The sequence below is a fragment of the Arvicola amphibius genome, chromosome 4 (genome assembly GCF_903992535.2).
Source record: "Arvicola amphibius chromosome 4, mArvAmp1.2, whole genome shotgun sequence".
In the NCBI taxonomy this organism is placed as follows: domain Eukaryota; kingdom Metazoa; phylum Chordata; class Mammalia; order Rodentia; family Cricetidae; genus Arvicola; species Arvicola amphibius.
In genome coordinates, this window is record NC_052050.1 from 24,860,893 (window position 1) to 24,878,223 (window position 17,331).

Sequence of the window (17,331 nt, forward strand, 5' to 3'; positions counted from 1 at the left end):
TGCTAATTTACTGCATTTTTATTAAGTTGCTGCTTCTTGGATTTTAGTTTTAGGATCGAACGGAACTGAGTTTCTGGGATCAATGTTTTTCCATTAGATGTGAACTTCTCTTGGCACAGCTGTTTGGAAAAACTGGAAGAGTACTTCCAGGCTCCCAGGAGACCTGCAATCGTCAACGCAGGAGTGTCTCTACCTTCCAACTGGGGCCGCGAGCCTGTAAGTGTGTATAGATAGCATCAGGGCAGCCAAATTCTACACTTGCCTCACTCAGTGGCTGTATACTATGGAGGGTAAAGGTAAGACCTTAATGCTACAGAATTATTACCCGAAGATGCTTTAGATAAAGAGCCTAAAAACAAAACCAACCGACCAACCAACCAACCAACCGACCAACCAACCAGCCAACCAACCAAAATTCCAAAAAACCAAAAGCCAACCCCCCCCCCCAACCAAAGGACAACGACGACAACCCCACCAAACGCTGCACTGTCTTCTTCTCCCTGTCCATCTTTCGCCCGGGAGAAGTATAACATGTTGCTGATTTCCACATTTGATCAAACATCTGTTTCCCTCAACTTGAACCCCGCCCAATTTCCCTGAACTCTTTTCAGGCCTCATGAAGGAGTTCTGGAAATGAAAGTTGGTGTTTGGACTTCATTATCAGGATGGAGAAGCCACTGGCTTGGATGAATGAAATGTTTGAATGAACTTGAAATCGACACGGTGCTCACCAGCACCCACAGTCAAAAGTGTTTGTGGGGGATTGTACACGGCCCCGAAAGGATTTATGCTGCTAATCTCAACCAACAAGAGAAAGAAAGAAAAAAAAAACCCAAACAGTCCACCAAACCTGCTATAAAAAGATCAGCAAGCTCTATAAACAAAAAGCAGTATGGTCACCAACACCAGGCCTGTCACACAGCTTGGCTCTGCCTCCAGTGGTTTCCTATTGCTGTTTATGGCTTCAAGACTATCACAGGCCTCCTCCGTCTCCTCCTGTCACAGGGCCCTGAGCCCCTGTGTGGCGCTGTAAATACCCTGTCAGTAGGTGTCAGGGGATATGGGGAGAGGGATCAGCAGGCGCCTATCATAAACCTTAAAAGAGATTAAATACCCTTACCCCATGATTGCCACATTTTAATTTCTCTCCTCCCCGCTGGTTCCTATTTGTATAAGCTCTTCCATGGCTCCCCTGGAGTCGCACAGACATGACCTGGAATGACCATCCCGTCTTGGGATGAGAATTCAATTTCTAGGCTCAGTGAATCCTAGACTGTTCCAACAGAAGGAGTTCACATTCTCTAGGGCTTCAAGTCTTAAACTGGAATCTGTGAACCCTTAGCCTGTCTGTGGACGGATGGGAAAGACTTCTTGAACTTTGGAAATTGACATAAAAATTTGTGTGGATGTATACGTGTGTCTCGCGCCTAGACTTCCCATTAGATTTTTCAAAGGGTTTGTGAGCCCTCTGTAGTTCACAGATGGCACTCTAGAGGGAAATACCATGGACTTTGTGGCCCAGGTCTGGACTTTGTCCTAGTATAGACTGTCTACTTTATTAAACAAAATACAATGAAAGCGAACCAGGAATCTTTGCTCCTCACTTGCCGGGTCTTCTAGGCATGAGTCCTTCCCTTCTTGGTTTCCCCTCGCTTCCTGACAGAGCTGCTCACCTGTCCTAAGGCACCAGCATCTTCCCTGTGACTTAAAAGGTGTGGCACCTTCTTACGGCGTTCTGTAGCATTTGGAACAAGCCTTCTGACAGGGTCAGTTCCGTTGAGAAGGTTCTGTCATGGGGGTCTTGGTGAGTTCCTAAGGGAAACCTCCTCTTGTCACAACAAAATGGTCTCGAGGCATCTGTGGAATTCCCTGAAAATGTCTCATAGTACACTGTCTTAAGCACCAAAAGTTCACTGTATCATTGTAAGTAAGAGAATTCCTCTTCAAGAGGACAATCAGTCAGCCTCGGACATGAAGGATCAATAAGTACTTGATATATGTATGGGAAAAAGCCAATCAAGTATTGGCTTATGATTGCTTATTTCTCTTAATAGTGCTCATTTACCATATGTTATCATTAGTGAAGATGTGAACTTTGAATTCCTAAGCAGAGTAGATTGTATACTCCAAGATCAGCATACACACATATATAGATACACACACACACACACACACACACACACACACACACACACACACACTGGCCTACGAATTCTGTTCTCCTAAAATCCAGCTTTGGGAACGAGGATGTTTTCTTTAAGAGAGCTTAAGTTTTAAGAGAAATTGAGGGTTCTAACTGCTGGACGAAGAAAGCTGGGTACAGGAATTGGTCGCCAAAGACAGACCAATTTTTTTCAGCACGGATTGTTCTGTGAGATTTTTCTGAAGGGAAAGGGAAATGGTTGGTTGGGTATCTGGTGGTGTCGCAACACTGGACAGGACTGGAGCCCAGCTGTTGGCTAAAACCTTCGGTAGTCTGGCAGCCTCTCCAGGCTGTTTCACACTGTGCTTAAGGTTCTTGGCGATCAGTTTCTCTTTTTCCATTACTCAGAATTTTGGTCTATAGACCATACCACAAATGAATCATTAAGTTTGCTTCAACTGAGCCAGTTTTATTTATTGTTACATTTCAGGGAACTTGCTGCCCTGAAGATTGATGGACCCGGATGTCTGAGGAGATAAGCGTTAGAGAAGAGGGAGCATCGGAAGATGGTCAGCAAAAGCTGTCAGGGCACTCACGATGACGAGTCCCCGAAGCTTGTCCTGGCTTAAGAACGGAGTGCTCTGAGGGGAACGTGGGCTCCGTATGGAGGGCCTAGGAGCACTCGAGTGAGAGGAAACATTTAGCCTCAAGTGTGATGCTCACGTCCTGAAGAGGGTGTGAACACGTGTCCATGGAGTCAAGGCCAGAGAGGTGTGTAGGGTCTGCACACACCAGATGTTGGTGACAGAACTGTGTGTGAAGTTGTGTGTGTACAGGAGAGGCGACAAAAAAAATCATAAAGGGAGGGGGAAGTGAAGCAGGTTTGTAAAGAGAGGTAGGCATATAGCAGGCAACTTAAAGTTCACCTAAAGAAGAACTGGGACAGGCCGGGTAAATGTTTACAGATGGGAGGAAACAAGGTGCCAAGTGCGGAATTCAGGAACAATAGAGGCAGCAGCATCTCGGAGCTGATAGAATTGTGATACCATGTGAGACGGGCATATTAATATGTATTCCATAAACTGTGCGGCTCCCAGCCCCACCGCTCTGTTTTGCTCTGACCGCAGTACCAGCCTCAGGCACCACAACACAATTTGGAAACAATGTGACGGAAATGTTTAATCTGCTCGGCCCATCTGTGCTGCGTATTTCTCCAGATCTCCCTGAGAGAGGCGCCTTGAATCTCCACATTGCCTTTAATATTCTCCTAAATCACCTCCCCACTGCACTTCAAGGGCCATTGCTACAATATCACAGGTTCATCTAAAGTGCAACGGGGAGGGGGTGGGGGGAGGTGCAGGCTGCGAGATTTTTTATTTTAAAATAATTTCCAGAGATTGTCTTTTCTGCTTCCTTTAAAAAAAAAAAAAGGAGGAGGAGGAGAAAAGTTATTCTATTGTTGCCGTAAGGTTATTGAGGTTGTTTGGTGCAAAGCAGGGTAGGATAGAGTGGAATCATTCTCCAAAGAATTATATTTATTAATCTCCATTCTCTCAACTGGGCACGGGAGGGGTGAGCAGCTGCTTGCATCTTCATCTCTTTTCCTTGCACCTTGCTAGGGCGAGGTGTGCATTAGGGGCTGTGGCTCTCCGCACTCATGGCATGGGAGTTGGGCTTGGCGGTTCTCAGGGCTAACCCTGCTGCTGCTGTACTCCAAACAAAGCTCTGTACATTTAATCCCTAGCCAGCATGCCCTCATCAGGAAAGGGCACTTTTATATTTTTTAATTTCAACAGAAACCCTTGGTTTTCTCTCCTTTAAATGCAGATGTTGAGCGTTGGATTACCACCGCATTTCCACACCTGATTTTGCCAGATTCAGCTATGTGGGGCTAGAATGTGGGAAACTGGGAGTGGGTCTTGGAGTAAGAGGGGACGAGTCACTGTGTTAGACCCTAGATGAATGGGAGAGACTTGCACATCACCCAGAAAATTAGGATTCCTTTTGCTTTGTGAATTAAAGAAATGAATAATTTAATCCTCAAGATTGTTCCGGCGAGGGAAAGGCGAACGTCCCAGTTGCGGGGGCCCTACAGCCTGTCGGTGTGTTACATCATCTGCACACATAGGCGTTTCCATGACAACAGCTTATAGCTTCATTTCCTGGATCCCTCTAGGGGGTGTCACAGCCAGATCCACCTGCTTTTCACCCTACCCTCGGTGGGGTCATGGTAAGGTCGCTAGAATAAATGAACGCGGGTACTAATGATCTGTTTACTGCTGTTTATGCTCTGTGTGTGTCAGGGGCATGCACATTTAGAGAGCTCATTATGGCTGCAATTAGAATGCACCATCGCTAGATATTTAACTCCTTTTTCTTTTAAATTAGCATTTTAATAACATTCTTTGAGCAGAGAAACAAAATGACCATTTTTCACGGACAAACTTCTAGCTGTAGGTGCAACTTTAATGGCAAAGTTGTGAAGGGGGAAGAGGGGAGAGAGGGGAAAAAAAAAGGCCATTTTTACCACTTTCACCCTCCTCCCTACCAAAAGGATATTTTTATTTGCTTTCTAACACACTCAATTTCCTAAATTTGTTTTGAATCCAATTATTTTGGGTGGTTTAAAGTACCGTGCTCTTGTTGGACGGAAATTAGCAGCAATTGAAATTAACTTTTTATGTGACCTGTGAAAGGGGCTAAAATAATTACAAGTGTAGAAGAAATCCTCCTTCCCGGAGACCCTCGCTGTAAGAAGGGGCTGTGATACCATTATCAGAATATCTTCATACTGCAATCACAAGGACTTTTTTTTTCCCTTTAGAAGACGACTGCCATGAGTATTTCTGTGTCACAGCCTGCACGATTATCATACAGAGCGTTTTAAGTGATGACAAACGTGCTGTGATAAGTAGGATAAATAAGAATGAGACAGAAAGACAACAATAACATGGCATGAATTACCATTTTAAAAAGGTCAGATCGCAGAGCTTCCAAGAGCAGGAGAGCTGGGACCCAGACGAAGCAATGCAGTCAGATCCACTTGGTCAGAATGTTCTGGAGCCATTGCTTTTACGGGACCAGCCGGCACCGTCTCTAGCTGTTTACAGATGCTCTGTTTGTGTAAAGTACAGTGAAAAATAACAATTTGAATGTTTCGATTATCTTTCCTGGTCCCTTCCATTTTCATTATTTATTTCCTATAAATGGGGACCTTGCTGAACATAATTCTGCAGACAAGGAGGTGGATGGGACAGCCGATGGGAACGAGGAGATGAATGGTCGGTGCGTGCAAGACAGATGCTATGCGGTTATGAAGAGGAGAGGCGTCCTCAGTGAGCATCCACAAAGTAGAGAAGGCGAGCACGCAAACTCTAACTGGCACTTATGGATGGCAGAGGGGTAAGGAAGACGGTGGGAACAGGCACGGAGAGCCTACCCCTCCTGGAATCCACGGCCAAGTTCTGCCTAAGATGTCCCACGCTTGCCTTGGCTCCTGTGAACCTCACAAGCCTTTCCATGACAACAGACGGGATTTCACAGCCAGAAGACTTGAGAGGTCAATAGTTGAAAAGCAAGAGTTAGAGAGAGAGATCTTTATCCACAGCAAAACAATCCCACAACCCCCCCCACCCCACCCCATACCACAGAAGAAAAAAATTTAAAGACACAGCAGGAAAAAAAAAAAGGGAACCTTTCTAAACATGCAAGTTTAAAATGTTTATGCTCTTGTCTCAGCCTAGTTGCACCTAAGAATCTACCATTTCATAAATAAAATACTGATGGCACAGACTATAATTTGGTGATCGCTACCCCAGGACATATCGCGATGCATTTCTGTTATTTTAATTAAATACTGCATTATGGTTTGTGACAACTACACAGCAACGTAAATGAATTCCGAATTAAAGTGTTACTTAGGCATCCAGTAATTTTTGTCTCAGTCCTCAGTTTTACAAAGCAAATAGCTATAAAATCAAGATGTTCATTCATTTACAGATGGAGGAGGGTTGCTGCTGCTGCTGCTGCTGCTTTTCTCCCCCTTCTCCTTAATCCTCATGCACGAAAGGAATCTGGCTCCCGACACTCTCAGCTTATGAGCCACATCACGACGAGAAACATGTCCTCTCGACTAGAGTGCGAGAGGCTGACTATTAATTGCTGGCATTGTGCTTATCTTTGCAGCCGAGTTCTGTCTTCTAGCAGTTGTTCCGATGGGCTGCAGTCTTGAAACGCCAGAAGGGTGCTCTTTGTTGAGCGGTTAGGAACCTATTTGGTTTCATTTTCTCGAGAAAGAATCACAAAGTTTATAAATGCGCCATGGAAGTTTCTGTATTTGGAACTCCTTCCAAACCTGGGGTATTAGTAATGACAGAAAAATTCCTCTATCTCTGCACTAAACAAAAACAAACAAACAAAAACAAATTGAACCTCTTTTAAGAAAAAAAAAATAACCTTTTTAAAATTTAGCTATATTACCATTTTCCTAATGAACTGGAGATATAACTTGATATCACTAATTGGTCCCTGTAAAAAACGTCACTTAATTGGTAAATTATGAGAAAAGTTTGGAATTTTCTCATTTGCCAATTCTGAATTTTACTCAAAATTAATATAATTGGGCAAAAGGATTTTTTTTTTTGGTTCAAATCTGAGGATTTAATTGCCTTTAATATGTCCTGTCACATAAAACAGTTTAAAATAGCAGGTTTCCTGAAGACATTGTCTATTATTTCTGTTCGGAGAATCAATATGATCTTTTAATTAGCATTAAATATCATGGGTCTATGGATATCATCAGCTTCTCGCTTTTTGTGTTCTCCTCAGTTGCCCCACGTCTCCCATAATGAACCGTACAACTTTGACAGAAATGGCTGCTCTGTATATTTGCAGTGTGGCTCTAATGTGCTTCAATATTTTCTGAGTTTGGTCGGAGTGCTGGATCCATACAATATCAAGAAATGCTGGCAGGAGAGGTTGAGGGCAGCTGAGTTCCTTCTGAGAACATAACCACCCAGAAACAAAGCTTTTGCGACTCCCTTTAAATAGGGCATTCACTGAAATGCCATCCAGCCTCTCTGGCAGATTAGCCAAGAGTTTATTACTAAATCTCTGTGTAATAGACATGCAGCTGACTCTGGAGAAGCTGCTTGTTATAGTACCGGTGGCAGGAAATGTAGGGAACGTCACAGTTAAAGACACAAATTTTCCCTGTAATATATTCGAATGGAAACCTCTGAATCCAATACTACATAGGAACATCTAATAAATTTACAATATTTCAGTCTCAACAGCCTTCACCGGTTAGTTTTAAAGATTTATGTGGTAAAAAATTACTCAGTGATGAATATGGTTTATTCTGTGCAGTATTGGAGGTATAAGGAATTAAACTACCGTCTTTAACAGTGAATTTATTATTACCTCTGTCAAAAGACGAAGCCTTCAACATCATTTGTTATAAATTCACTGCAAAATAAATGGCTGGATTTTTTTTTTTTTTTTTAACGCCGGAGTTTGTAAAGCATGGGGCGATTCTGAGAATTAACCTAACCCCACCATGGCTTATGTGGTTTTAGGTAAACATCTGGTGTGGGACTTTCCACCTGACTGGTGCACGCGCCCGTGCATGTGTGTGTGTGTGTGTGTGTGTGTGTGTATGTGCGTGTGCGTGTGTGTTTTGAAAGCAAAGGGTCCTGCCTACGACAACAGTTTAGAAATAAGGAGATTAAAGAGAAAAATGCAGTTGTATTCTCTCTCTCTTTGAAAAGGATTTTATAATGAAGAACCAGGATTCAATGGGAGAGCACCCTTGTGCAGTGGGCCCTTGTTAGCAGGCTAAGTGCGTGCATATGCCCACACACAAACACCCTCTTCCTTTTGTCCTCTCTTGGAATGGGTATCCCCTCATTTATAAAAATTACCTGGAAGGAATGAGGCTGCCAGGGTTTGTTCTAGACGATTGGTTCCTGTCTGGGGGAAAGGAATGGCCTCCACTGAATTTGACCGGTGTATGACCGTTGCCTTCCAGCTGACCCCAAATCCCATTCCCATCCTCCTAACTCTAGCCTCCCATAGGGGTTATTAATGAGAGAAAATACCATCCTCCTCCTCGTCATCACAGCACAGTGTTGACCTGCTCGCGAACATGAACTGGGATGGCGGGGACACCTTCTGCGTTTCTCCTATACCATTATCAATAAGAAAAGATATTTTCTGACTGTGTGCCCCTGTCTATGCCTTTGCTTAGGTCAGAGGTGAATAATAGTTCTTTGACAGGCATTGATCAGTTCATCACACTGTTTGAGCATCCTGTGCCCCAGGCCTATATTTTCCCCACTTACTATTCCCAAATTACCTGGGCACATCCCCCACTCAGTCGAGCAGAGGGGACGGTGCCTGAGGAAGTCCTAAATGGACACTAGATGTCACCAAACACCTCTTTTCCCTCAGAGCCCTGAAATTAAAAATAAATAAATAAATAATAAATAAAATCCTTCATTTAAAGCAATTGAAGGGATTAACTTATTGGTTTTTATGAGCATTGCTGTCATGTTCAACTAAATACACGTAAAAGAAGTATTATTGCACTCTGATTTTTTTTTTGTTTTCTTTTAAACAGTATACAGATTTTTTTAGAAAGGAAGGAAGAGCTCAAGGGAGGAGAAGGGTCTATATTGTTAAGTAGTCCTTTGAGGAGGTAAGGGGAAAAAATCCTGGGCTTTTAAAATCCCATTATAACAGCCTTATGTTTACAGCTCAAGTGTGCTAGTCCAGGCCCTGCTGCATTCAGACGGATGGAGCCAGAAGCAGCTGTTCCATCCCAGGTGACAAAATGACTCTATCCTTGTTCATATAAAGTCCATCTACCCACATCATGTGCCGCATGATACTGTTTCCACTGTCCGAGAGGACAGCCCAAAGTCTGGCATGTTGGAGCCAGGAAAAGCCCTTCCTGAAAAGCTAAGCCATCGTGTAAACATCAGCCTTAAGGGATGGATGCCCAACTTGTTGCTTCAATGCTGATAGCCAAGGAAATAAGACCCTGGATAAGGTCACAGAGGCATCTAACACCCTTTGGGGTGGACGCAACAAGCCTCAGAGATGCAGCCACGTGACTCACTTTACCTATTCATGTGGTCAGGGGTGGGTTCTTCTTTCCAGTCAACTGAATTTCTCTTTGTGTTTTTTGAATCAGTCTCAAGATGTGTTCCCGGCTGGGTCAGAACCAGGCTGCTTCAGACTCAACAGAGAGCTGTTTGCTTCTGCCTCAGTGTGCAGGGACTAAAGGTGTGTGACCCCCTCCCCCGCAAGAAGTTTCTCTTTTTAATTGGCGGTATACCTCGTAAATCACTTCTGGGACTGGAGACTGACTTTTCGCAGTAGACACTCGGCCTGTGCTATCTCAACCAGCAAAAGAAACACCTATATCATTTAGAAGAAAAGTTCTCTAGGGAGAGAGACCTTGCTGGCTGGAAGGCATGCCACTTCTCTGAAAGGGGACTTGAGATCTTGTGATCTCTCTTATTTGATGGAAGCATCTTTCTTTTTTTTTGGGGGGGGTGTTCAAGACAAGGTTTCTCTCTGTATCCCTGCCTGGCTGTCCTGGAACTTGCTTTGTAGACCAGGCTGGCCTCGAACTCATAGAGATTGGCTTGCCTCTGCTTCCCAAGTGTTGGGATTAAAGGTGCGCGCCACCCCTGCCTGACCAGATGGAGGCATTTTACTTCTTTTTCTCCCCACCAATAATAAGCGACCGTAGAGGTGCTGGCTCACGGAAGGGCCTTGCCATCCTCCGAGACAAGGAGGCAAGCCGGGGCATGGTGTCACTGCACTGAAGGTGATTCAGCACCTGCCCTGTTAGGCCTGCTGCTCAGACAGAATGGATTTTTGGAGTACACCTGTTGTTGAACCCCTGCCAGGTACTGATGGCCACTAACCCCCAAATCACCCCCCCCCCTGTTGATGCCTGGAATGTCAAACAGGACCGAGCGGCAGCCGGCGTGTATTTCAAACGCAGCAGATGGATTTTTATATTAGCTCCTATTTCACGTTCAGGCAGAGCGACCGTCACACTCAAAACCACAGCCTCGGTGCTGCCGTGTTTGCTTCTGTGAGATTAATTCTGTGAAATTAATTGGGACAAGATTGAAAAGGAAATTAAAATGCAGCTGAGTGAACAGGCCTCTCAAACACCTTTTCCCTGCTCTATTCAAACTTGAATTCTGCGGTGGTCGCTGGCATCGTGGGAAGTAATTTACGAGCGGCAGGCTCTCAGGAGTGATCCGTTATGTCTGAGGAGACCTGCATCGGCGCCACAATCTGGAGGCACTGAAGAGCGCTAAACACCCCGCTGTGGCTTGAGCTGTGTCCCCCTTCTCCTGGGTGGGTGGGTGGGGGTGGGGAGGAAGGGAAGCTCTTACTAGAAAAAGCCGTTCAGAAATTTCTGGGCCCAAAAGGGGTGCAGGAGCATCCGCGGGATGTTCACATCCGCTTCGTTATTAAAAATCTTCCTCTAAAATATTTTAAGACCCAAATTGGAAGTCAGTGAGTTAAGTGGGCATGAAGCTGCATGGGGTCTGGACGTGCTGAGCGGCGGTCAGCAGGAGGGCTTTCTGCTAACTGTGTCCTTGTTACTGCTTGTGAGATAGGCTACACGGCTCTGGCTTCTTCTGGAAGAGGAGTTTGGAGGCTCTTTCTGGGGTCAGTGATGAGATTCCTAAACCACAGAAGACATAATGGATTTCCATGTAGGCCTCTTCACTGGGTAGTGAGAACTCTGTGTCTCAACCAATGGGGTGTCTGAGGAATGCTTGGTATATGAACCACTTTTTCCATTAAAGAAAAATGGAACTAAATTTATTTATATGTGTGTACGAAAGTGAATGCTACAGCTTGTGTTTGTGTGTGTGGAGCTCAGAGACAACTTTTGGGAGTTGGTTCTTTTTTTTTCCCCTTGGTTTTTCAAGACAGGGTTTCTCTGTATAGCTTTGAAGCCTGTTCTGGAACTCACTCTGTAGACCAGGATGGTTTCGAACTCACAGAGGTCTGTCTGCCTCTGCCTCCTGAGTACTGGGATTAAAGGCGTGGGCCACCACTGCCCGGGATGGAGTTGGTTCTTTCTTTCTGCTGTGCCATGGGGTCCCAAGAATGAAACTCAAGTGACAGGCTTGCTGGTAGGCATCTTTACACACCAAACCATCTTGCTGGCCCTCATTCTGCTCTTACCTGACCAATAATTTATTGAACTCCTAGTAAACACTCAACACCAAAAGGTAGATTCAGTGTGGTGCTAGTGTATGAGAGAGAAGAATGTATGCGCTGTCATTAATTAAGGGCTACATACTTTTTCACATAAATTCTCTGATCACAACCTTATGAACAGAAACTGGCCTACTTTTTTGCAGATAATAACATTAAAGCCTGAAAGTTTAAGTGATTTTTTTCCAAAGTCACACAAGTAACCTGCTCGAGAACAGGATAGAAGGTAGGCATTTGGTTAACTATGGAGTACCCCCCCCCCCCTCTCTGGGACATAGAGATGGGTCAATGGTTCAGAGCACTGGCTACTGTTCCAAAGGATCCAAATTCAATTCCCAGCTCCCACAACCATCTGTAACTCCAGTTCCAGGAAACCCAAAACCCTCTTCTGGTCTCTAAGGGCACAAACATATATACAGGCAAAACACCAATACATATTAAATAATAAAAAAAAAACAAACCAAACAAACAAATCCCTCAAACCCAGCAGGGAGCAGCAGGAGCCAAGGCAAAAGCTGACATCTTTCTCCTCCGATCTGCTCACCCCGCCCCCCCCCCCAAACCCTTCCCTCCGGACACCCTCTTCAGAGCCTTCCTAGGACAGGGTCTCTTTATTATTAGGTAGCCCTGCCTGCCCTGGAACTCAAAATGTAGCTCAGGCTGGCCTTAAATTCACAGACATTTGTCTGTCTCTGCTTCCTGAGTGCTGGGATTAAGTGAGCAGGTCATCACACTCGGTACAGGATCTCTTTAATAAAGGGCTATGGATTTAGCTATGGAATATCTAGGGCCTACCATGCACACGGCCCTGGATTTGATCCTTAGCGTCGTAAGTTTTATTTAGAGAGGGGCAAACCAGTTGAACCTGGGGGTGAAGACCAAAGAGTTGGTAGCTGGAATGTTTGCTGTTTAAATGGAGTAAGCAATTAAAGCTAAGACAGAGTTCTGTGTGGATTCTTGTGCAGCTTTGCAACATCAGACCCCCTGTGTTTAGAACGGGAGTGTCTCGGGTGGGAGAAATGACTCACTCGTGGTACAGGTGAGGAAACAAGCCCAGGTGAGCTAAGGTGTATCGTTGTGCCATCCATTTCTCAGGGAAACAGATGTGTGCCGGTTTCTAGCAGAGGCTTCTCATGCCCAGTGAAGGTGGGGTTCCCCAGACGTCATGTTCTTGGACTAAACTCTATCTAGCTTATTTTTTTTTTTTTTTTATTTATTTATTTATTTATTTATTTTTTGTTTTGTTTTTCGAGACAGGGTTTCTCTGTGGCTTTGGAGCCTGTCCTGGAACTAGCTCTTGTAGACCAGGCTGGTCTCGAACTCACAGAGATCCGCCTGCCTCTGCCTCCCGAGTGCTGGGATTAAAGGCATGCGCCACCACCGCCCGGCCATCTAGCTTATTTTGGTCCCTTGTTCCAGGTATGAGGGGTAAGCTGGCTCCAGCAAAGGAAGCCAGCTGGGGCTGACATGGGAAGGGTATGAGAGACAATTCCAGAGAGCACCGAATGGCTGAGCTTCTGGATGGTTCTGGAATCTCTTATCTGTATGAACTGAGTGGTTTGTGTCTTTTAGAGGCAAACAAATAGGGTGGGAGGTCTTGCAAGGTTCTTTCCTGTCCAAGGGCTCTGATTGAGTTAGGTAATAGAATCAAGGCAAATCCAGTCCCAGATGCTCCCCAAAACCGATGTTAAACCGGAAGGTGGCTTCGGAAAGAAACGTTGCTTGTACTACTACTACCTCCCATTTCCAGGGACTAGCAACATGAGGGAGGGAGGCACCTGGTACAGCTTAGGGGACAGAAATACTAATGGACTTGGAACCTTCCGGAAGAGTGGAGAAAGAAACCGACAGAATGAAGGCAGCCAGGCATTTTCAACCGAATTAAACTCTGACGCATTAGCATGTAGACGTGGAGGAGGGGGAACAGAGGTTGACTTTAAACGACCAGTCTAAGGTTCTTAGGCATCTCATAGAAATACCACAGCCATGGTAACCGCACACCAAGCTATATTGCGGGACAGGTCACTGCACAGCCCCTTAGATCTAACTGGAGGAATGGGACCCCCAGTGAGAAGCCATTAACAAAGGCAAAAGACATGTAAAACAAACAAAATAATCATGACGGAGAGAGAAGGCCAGCCAGCCGCCAGCCTGGCTCTGTGCTCCCCCTCCAGCTGCAGGCACCTCCAGACAATGTAAACAGTTAATTTGTTCACCTGCAGGCTCTGGGCAAACAGAGGCCTGGTCACACCTGAGTGGATAACTCGATTACCCTGTAATGCCAGCACGGTAATGTACACAAATTCTATTACACGGCAAACCTTGCTTTCGGGCATTTGAAATACCAATCAGGCCAATGTCCACTCCCTTCTTTCCTTCCAATTTATTCTTGGTGTATTGGAGCTGCACCGAAATGGTAGTAGGGTGGTGCTGAGTTAGAGTGGCCAGAGAAGTCACGAGAACATCGTGACCTCCCCCAGCAGGACCTGCAAAGCTCTTACCTTCCTGCAAAGGGCTAAGTCTGAATTTACTTCCTCCTCCCCCTCCAGATAGGGTTTCTCTTGTAATAGCCCTGGCTGTCCTGGAACTTGCTCTGTAGAGCAGGCTGGCCTCAAACTCATAGAGACCCGCCTGTCTCTGCGTCTTGAGTCCTGGGATTAAAGGTGTGCACCATCACCACCTGGCTAGTTCTTGTTTTAAGGGGCCTGATTCATTGGAATCACTGGAAAATACCTGGAGTCAGACTTGGTCTGTTCCTTTTTAAATCACAATTTATATTTATTTATTGTGTATGCCACAGTGCCCCTGTGGAGGTCAGAGGACAACTTTCGGGAGTCAGTTCTCTCCTTCCACCATATCTCTGGGATTGAACTCAGGTCTCTGGCCTTGGCCACAAGCGCCTTTACCCACTGAGCCATTTTGCTCACCCCTTGGTTTGTTTGAAAGGAGCTTATAGCATATTTCAAGCACAAACAGATCCTTGGTGTAAGTAATACCAGCCACAGAATAAAGAGAAACAGCAAATACAGTGTTAACAGCACAACAGGTTTTCATTTCTCCTCCATGGAGTCCATATACTCAGCAATTAAAGAGCAAATTATGCCTACTTCAAAACCGTGTCCGTAGATATGGAGCCGATGCATAGAGTCCTTCATGATACATTCTCTTAGGCACAGAACATGTCATCTTAGTCTGGTTATATAATATGTGTGGTCTTTTTTGTTTGCATTTTACAAGAACGAAGAGGAACAGTTCCCTCGAACTGTAGCCTATGACTCCAGAAGATTCTCCCCATAATGATAGACAGGCAATCATCCAATCCCTCCCTTTAAAACAAAGCCCTGTTGCTTTATGACCAACAACAGTATGCATTAGCTGTGTCTAGGGGTTAACTTATGCCTAAGGAAGAGAATAAAGTTAGCTGGGCTGTGTGGGATTGGATTCCATAGGTTGGTCTTATCAGCGCTGGCTCAAACCAATTGAGCTAACTGGTTCTGACTCCTCCTCTCATAGGTAATTATATTATCATCTCATTTATCTATAAATGAGATAAGAAGGCAGTTTACCTAGCCAGAATGTTTTCAATAGTATTACAAAGTAATAAATTATGTACATAGTGTGGCCTTTATGTATCATAAATCCTTGGAAAACATCAAATTTTGATTGCCATAATTTTAGTATTGTACCTACTTTATTATATATATGTATGTATATATATACATATATATATATATATATATATGCTTTATTGTATTTTTACATGTGAAAAATGATTCCTGAGCCTGAATTTTTAAGTAAGAAATTTCCCTAACAATTATACATTAAAGGGAATTTTGGTCAGAAGAGCCATGTACTATACAGAGAGAGATGCTGCAGCATCCGATGATTCTGATTATGGTAGCTACCTTAACAAGAGGGAAAACATGGACTTTGGACTCGGGTCCCACAGTCCGTGTCTTTACCTTGCTCAGAATGCGGATGAGGTCACCTCGTTGGAAGGACAGTTCATCTGGCTGGTCACCATGGCAATCCCATAGGCCCTGGTAATAATTGGCACAGTCCACTGATCAAAGAGAAGAAAAAAAAAAAGCAAAGATGAAAGGAGCCAGTTTTGTTGCAAGTGGAAGTCAGGGTTTCGATATAGTCTCGGGGGAACTTAAGATTTGGGGGGCCCCAGATGACACTCAATCTAAGCAAAGGACTACAGGAGGGGGAGATCACTAACTCACATAAAATATTTAGAGATCACCCCTAGTAGGAAATTCTACTCAGCAATATGGTAATAGATGTATTTATTAACAGAAGGAAATCAGACACATAACCTCTCAGTTAGTTTGCAAACAAGTGGAACAAAGATGTTTCCCAGCAGACTTTCTTGACCCGAGCCATCTAAATATCCGAGTATGTCTCTTTTTTTATGCATTGAAGGAACAGATCCTTCTCCCTAGCTACAGGGGAGGCTGAGTCAGCCAGCATTCTTCTGCATCATGGCTTCCATTTTGGCCTCCTCTGTTACACAGGAGCTTTATCCCAGGCCCTTCCCACCCAGGTACTTCATGAGGTAGTCACCAATAAATACTGAAACGAATAGCCCAGTCTTTAAGTGGAGCCATGGGGGTGTCTCATCCATTACAACTAAATTCTGGGTGGGCTGGCCCTTTTCCAGCATCTCATTTGTAGACCCTGAACATGTCTGCCAAGATTTATCTGCAAGCCCCCGGGGAACAGAAACCAAAGTGATCTGCATTAAAAATGAAAGCAACTGAAGACAACAAACCAAGCTTTAGAAAGCACTGGAGAGATTTACTGGGCTTCTCAGTGAGACTAGATGGCAATGATGCCACAGGACAGCCATCGATTCTTAACAATGAAGAATTCATATTGATCCTCTCCTACCCGGAAAGGTTAAACACTAGCGTACAAAGTGGGAGAACATCTGGGGATTTGAATGGCAGGAGAGCTAATGCCCACTGGACCACGGATATTCTGTGTTTCTTAGAATGTTTCATATGAGAGCTGTGAGCCTGGCACCTGCCAACGGTGAAATTTGATTGACAGGCTCGAGGAGTCCTGTGATGTAGTTAAAATCTCCATGAGTTTTAGCTGGTACCTGTCCGTAATCCCAGCACTTGGGAGGCTAATGCAGGAGGATCACGAATTCCAAGTCAATCTGGGGTTACATTCTGAGACTCTGTCTTGAAAAGCAAAATGAAAAAAATTTGTGTGACTTTTTGGGGACTGTGTTTCATCAGTTCCTACCTACTGTAAATTTGTTTGGACCCTCTCACGAGCACGGATGGTTCTAAGGCTGTTCATGATGGGAACAGATGCAGAACAAATGGTCAGTGGGGCACAGAGGACCTGGCTGTACTTGCCCACCCACAACAATTTGTCCCTAACTTATGAATAATTCAAATAACAGAGGCGCAGTGGAACGAATCCCTATATGTCTTTGTAAACGACTCTTATTAGGCATCTTAAAGTGCACAAAAACAGACGAGAGACTGACTCATTTAGGTGAGAGCAGATTGCAAACAGAAAGAAAAATGTCAACCACAGAGGCTGGGGCGTGTTTTCTTTACACAGAGAATTGTTTGTCTCCGCAGTAGACAACAGAGGGCAGCAAACAAAACAGCCGCCCAGCAAACCTCCTGCCATCGACTTAAGATGTTGGGAAGAAAAATACGTCGGGAGAAAAATGCTAACTGTTGAAAAGAGAAAGCATATATTTTGGGGGACATCGGTGCATGAAACGATAGAGAAATATCAACCTTGAAAAGCGATGACAGTTTCCCCAGAGGAGATGCTACACATTCTCATTGTAAGGGAGTATATAAATCACCCCGAGAGTTTGACTACGGCTAGGATGAGAAGCCAATTGACATCAATATCCTTTGTGGATTTGTAGATGGCAGAGAAATTTTTTTTTA

The 17,331-nt window shown here is 44.5% G+C and overlaps 1 protein-coding gene across 1 annotated transcript in view; it reads right to left on the reverse strand.

Moving 5' to 3' along the window:
* Window positions 1-17,331, reverse strand: part of Skap1 (src kinase associated phosphoprotein 1) — a 289,170-nt gene that overhangs the window by 13,159 nt on the left and 258,680 nt on the right. Inside the window, exon 11 of the mRNA XM_038327961.1 lies at window positions 15,364-15,464. Coding sequence (XP_038183889.1) covers window positions 15,364-15,464 — 101 coding nt within the window. The remainder of the gene's footprint in view (window positions 1-15,363; window positions 15,465-17,331) is intronic.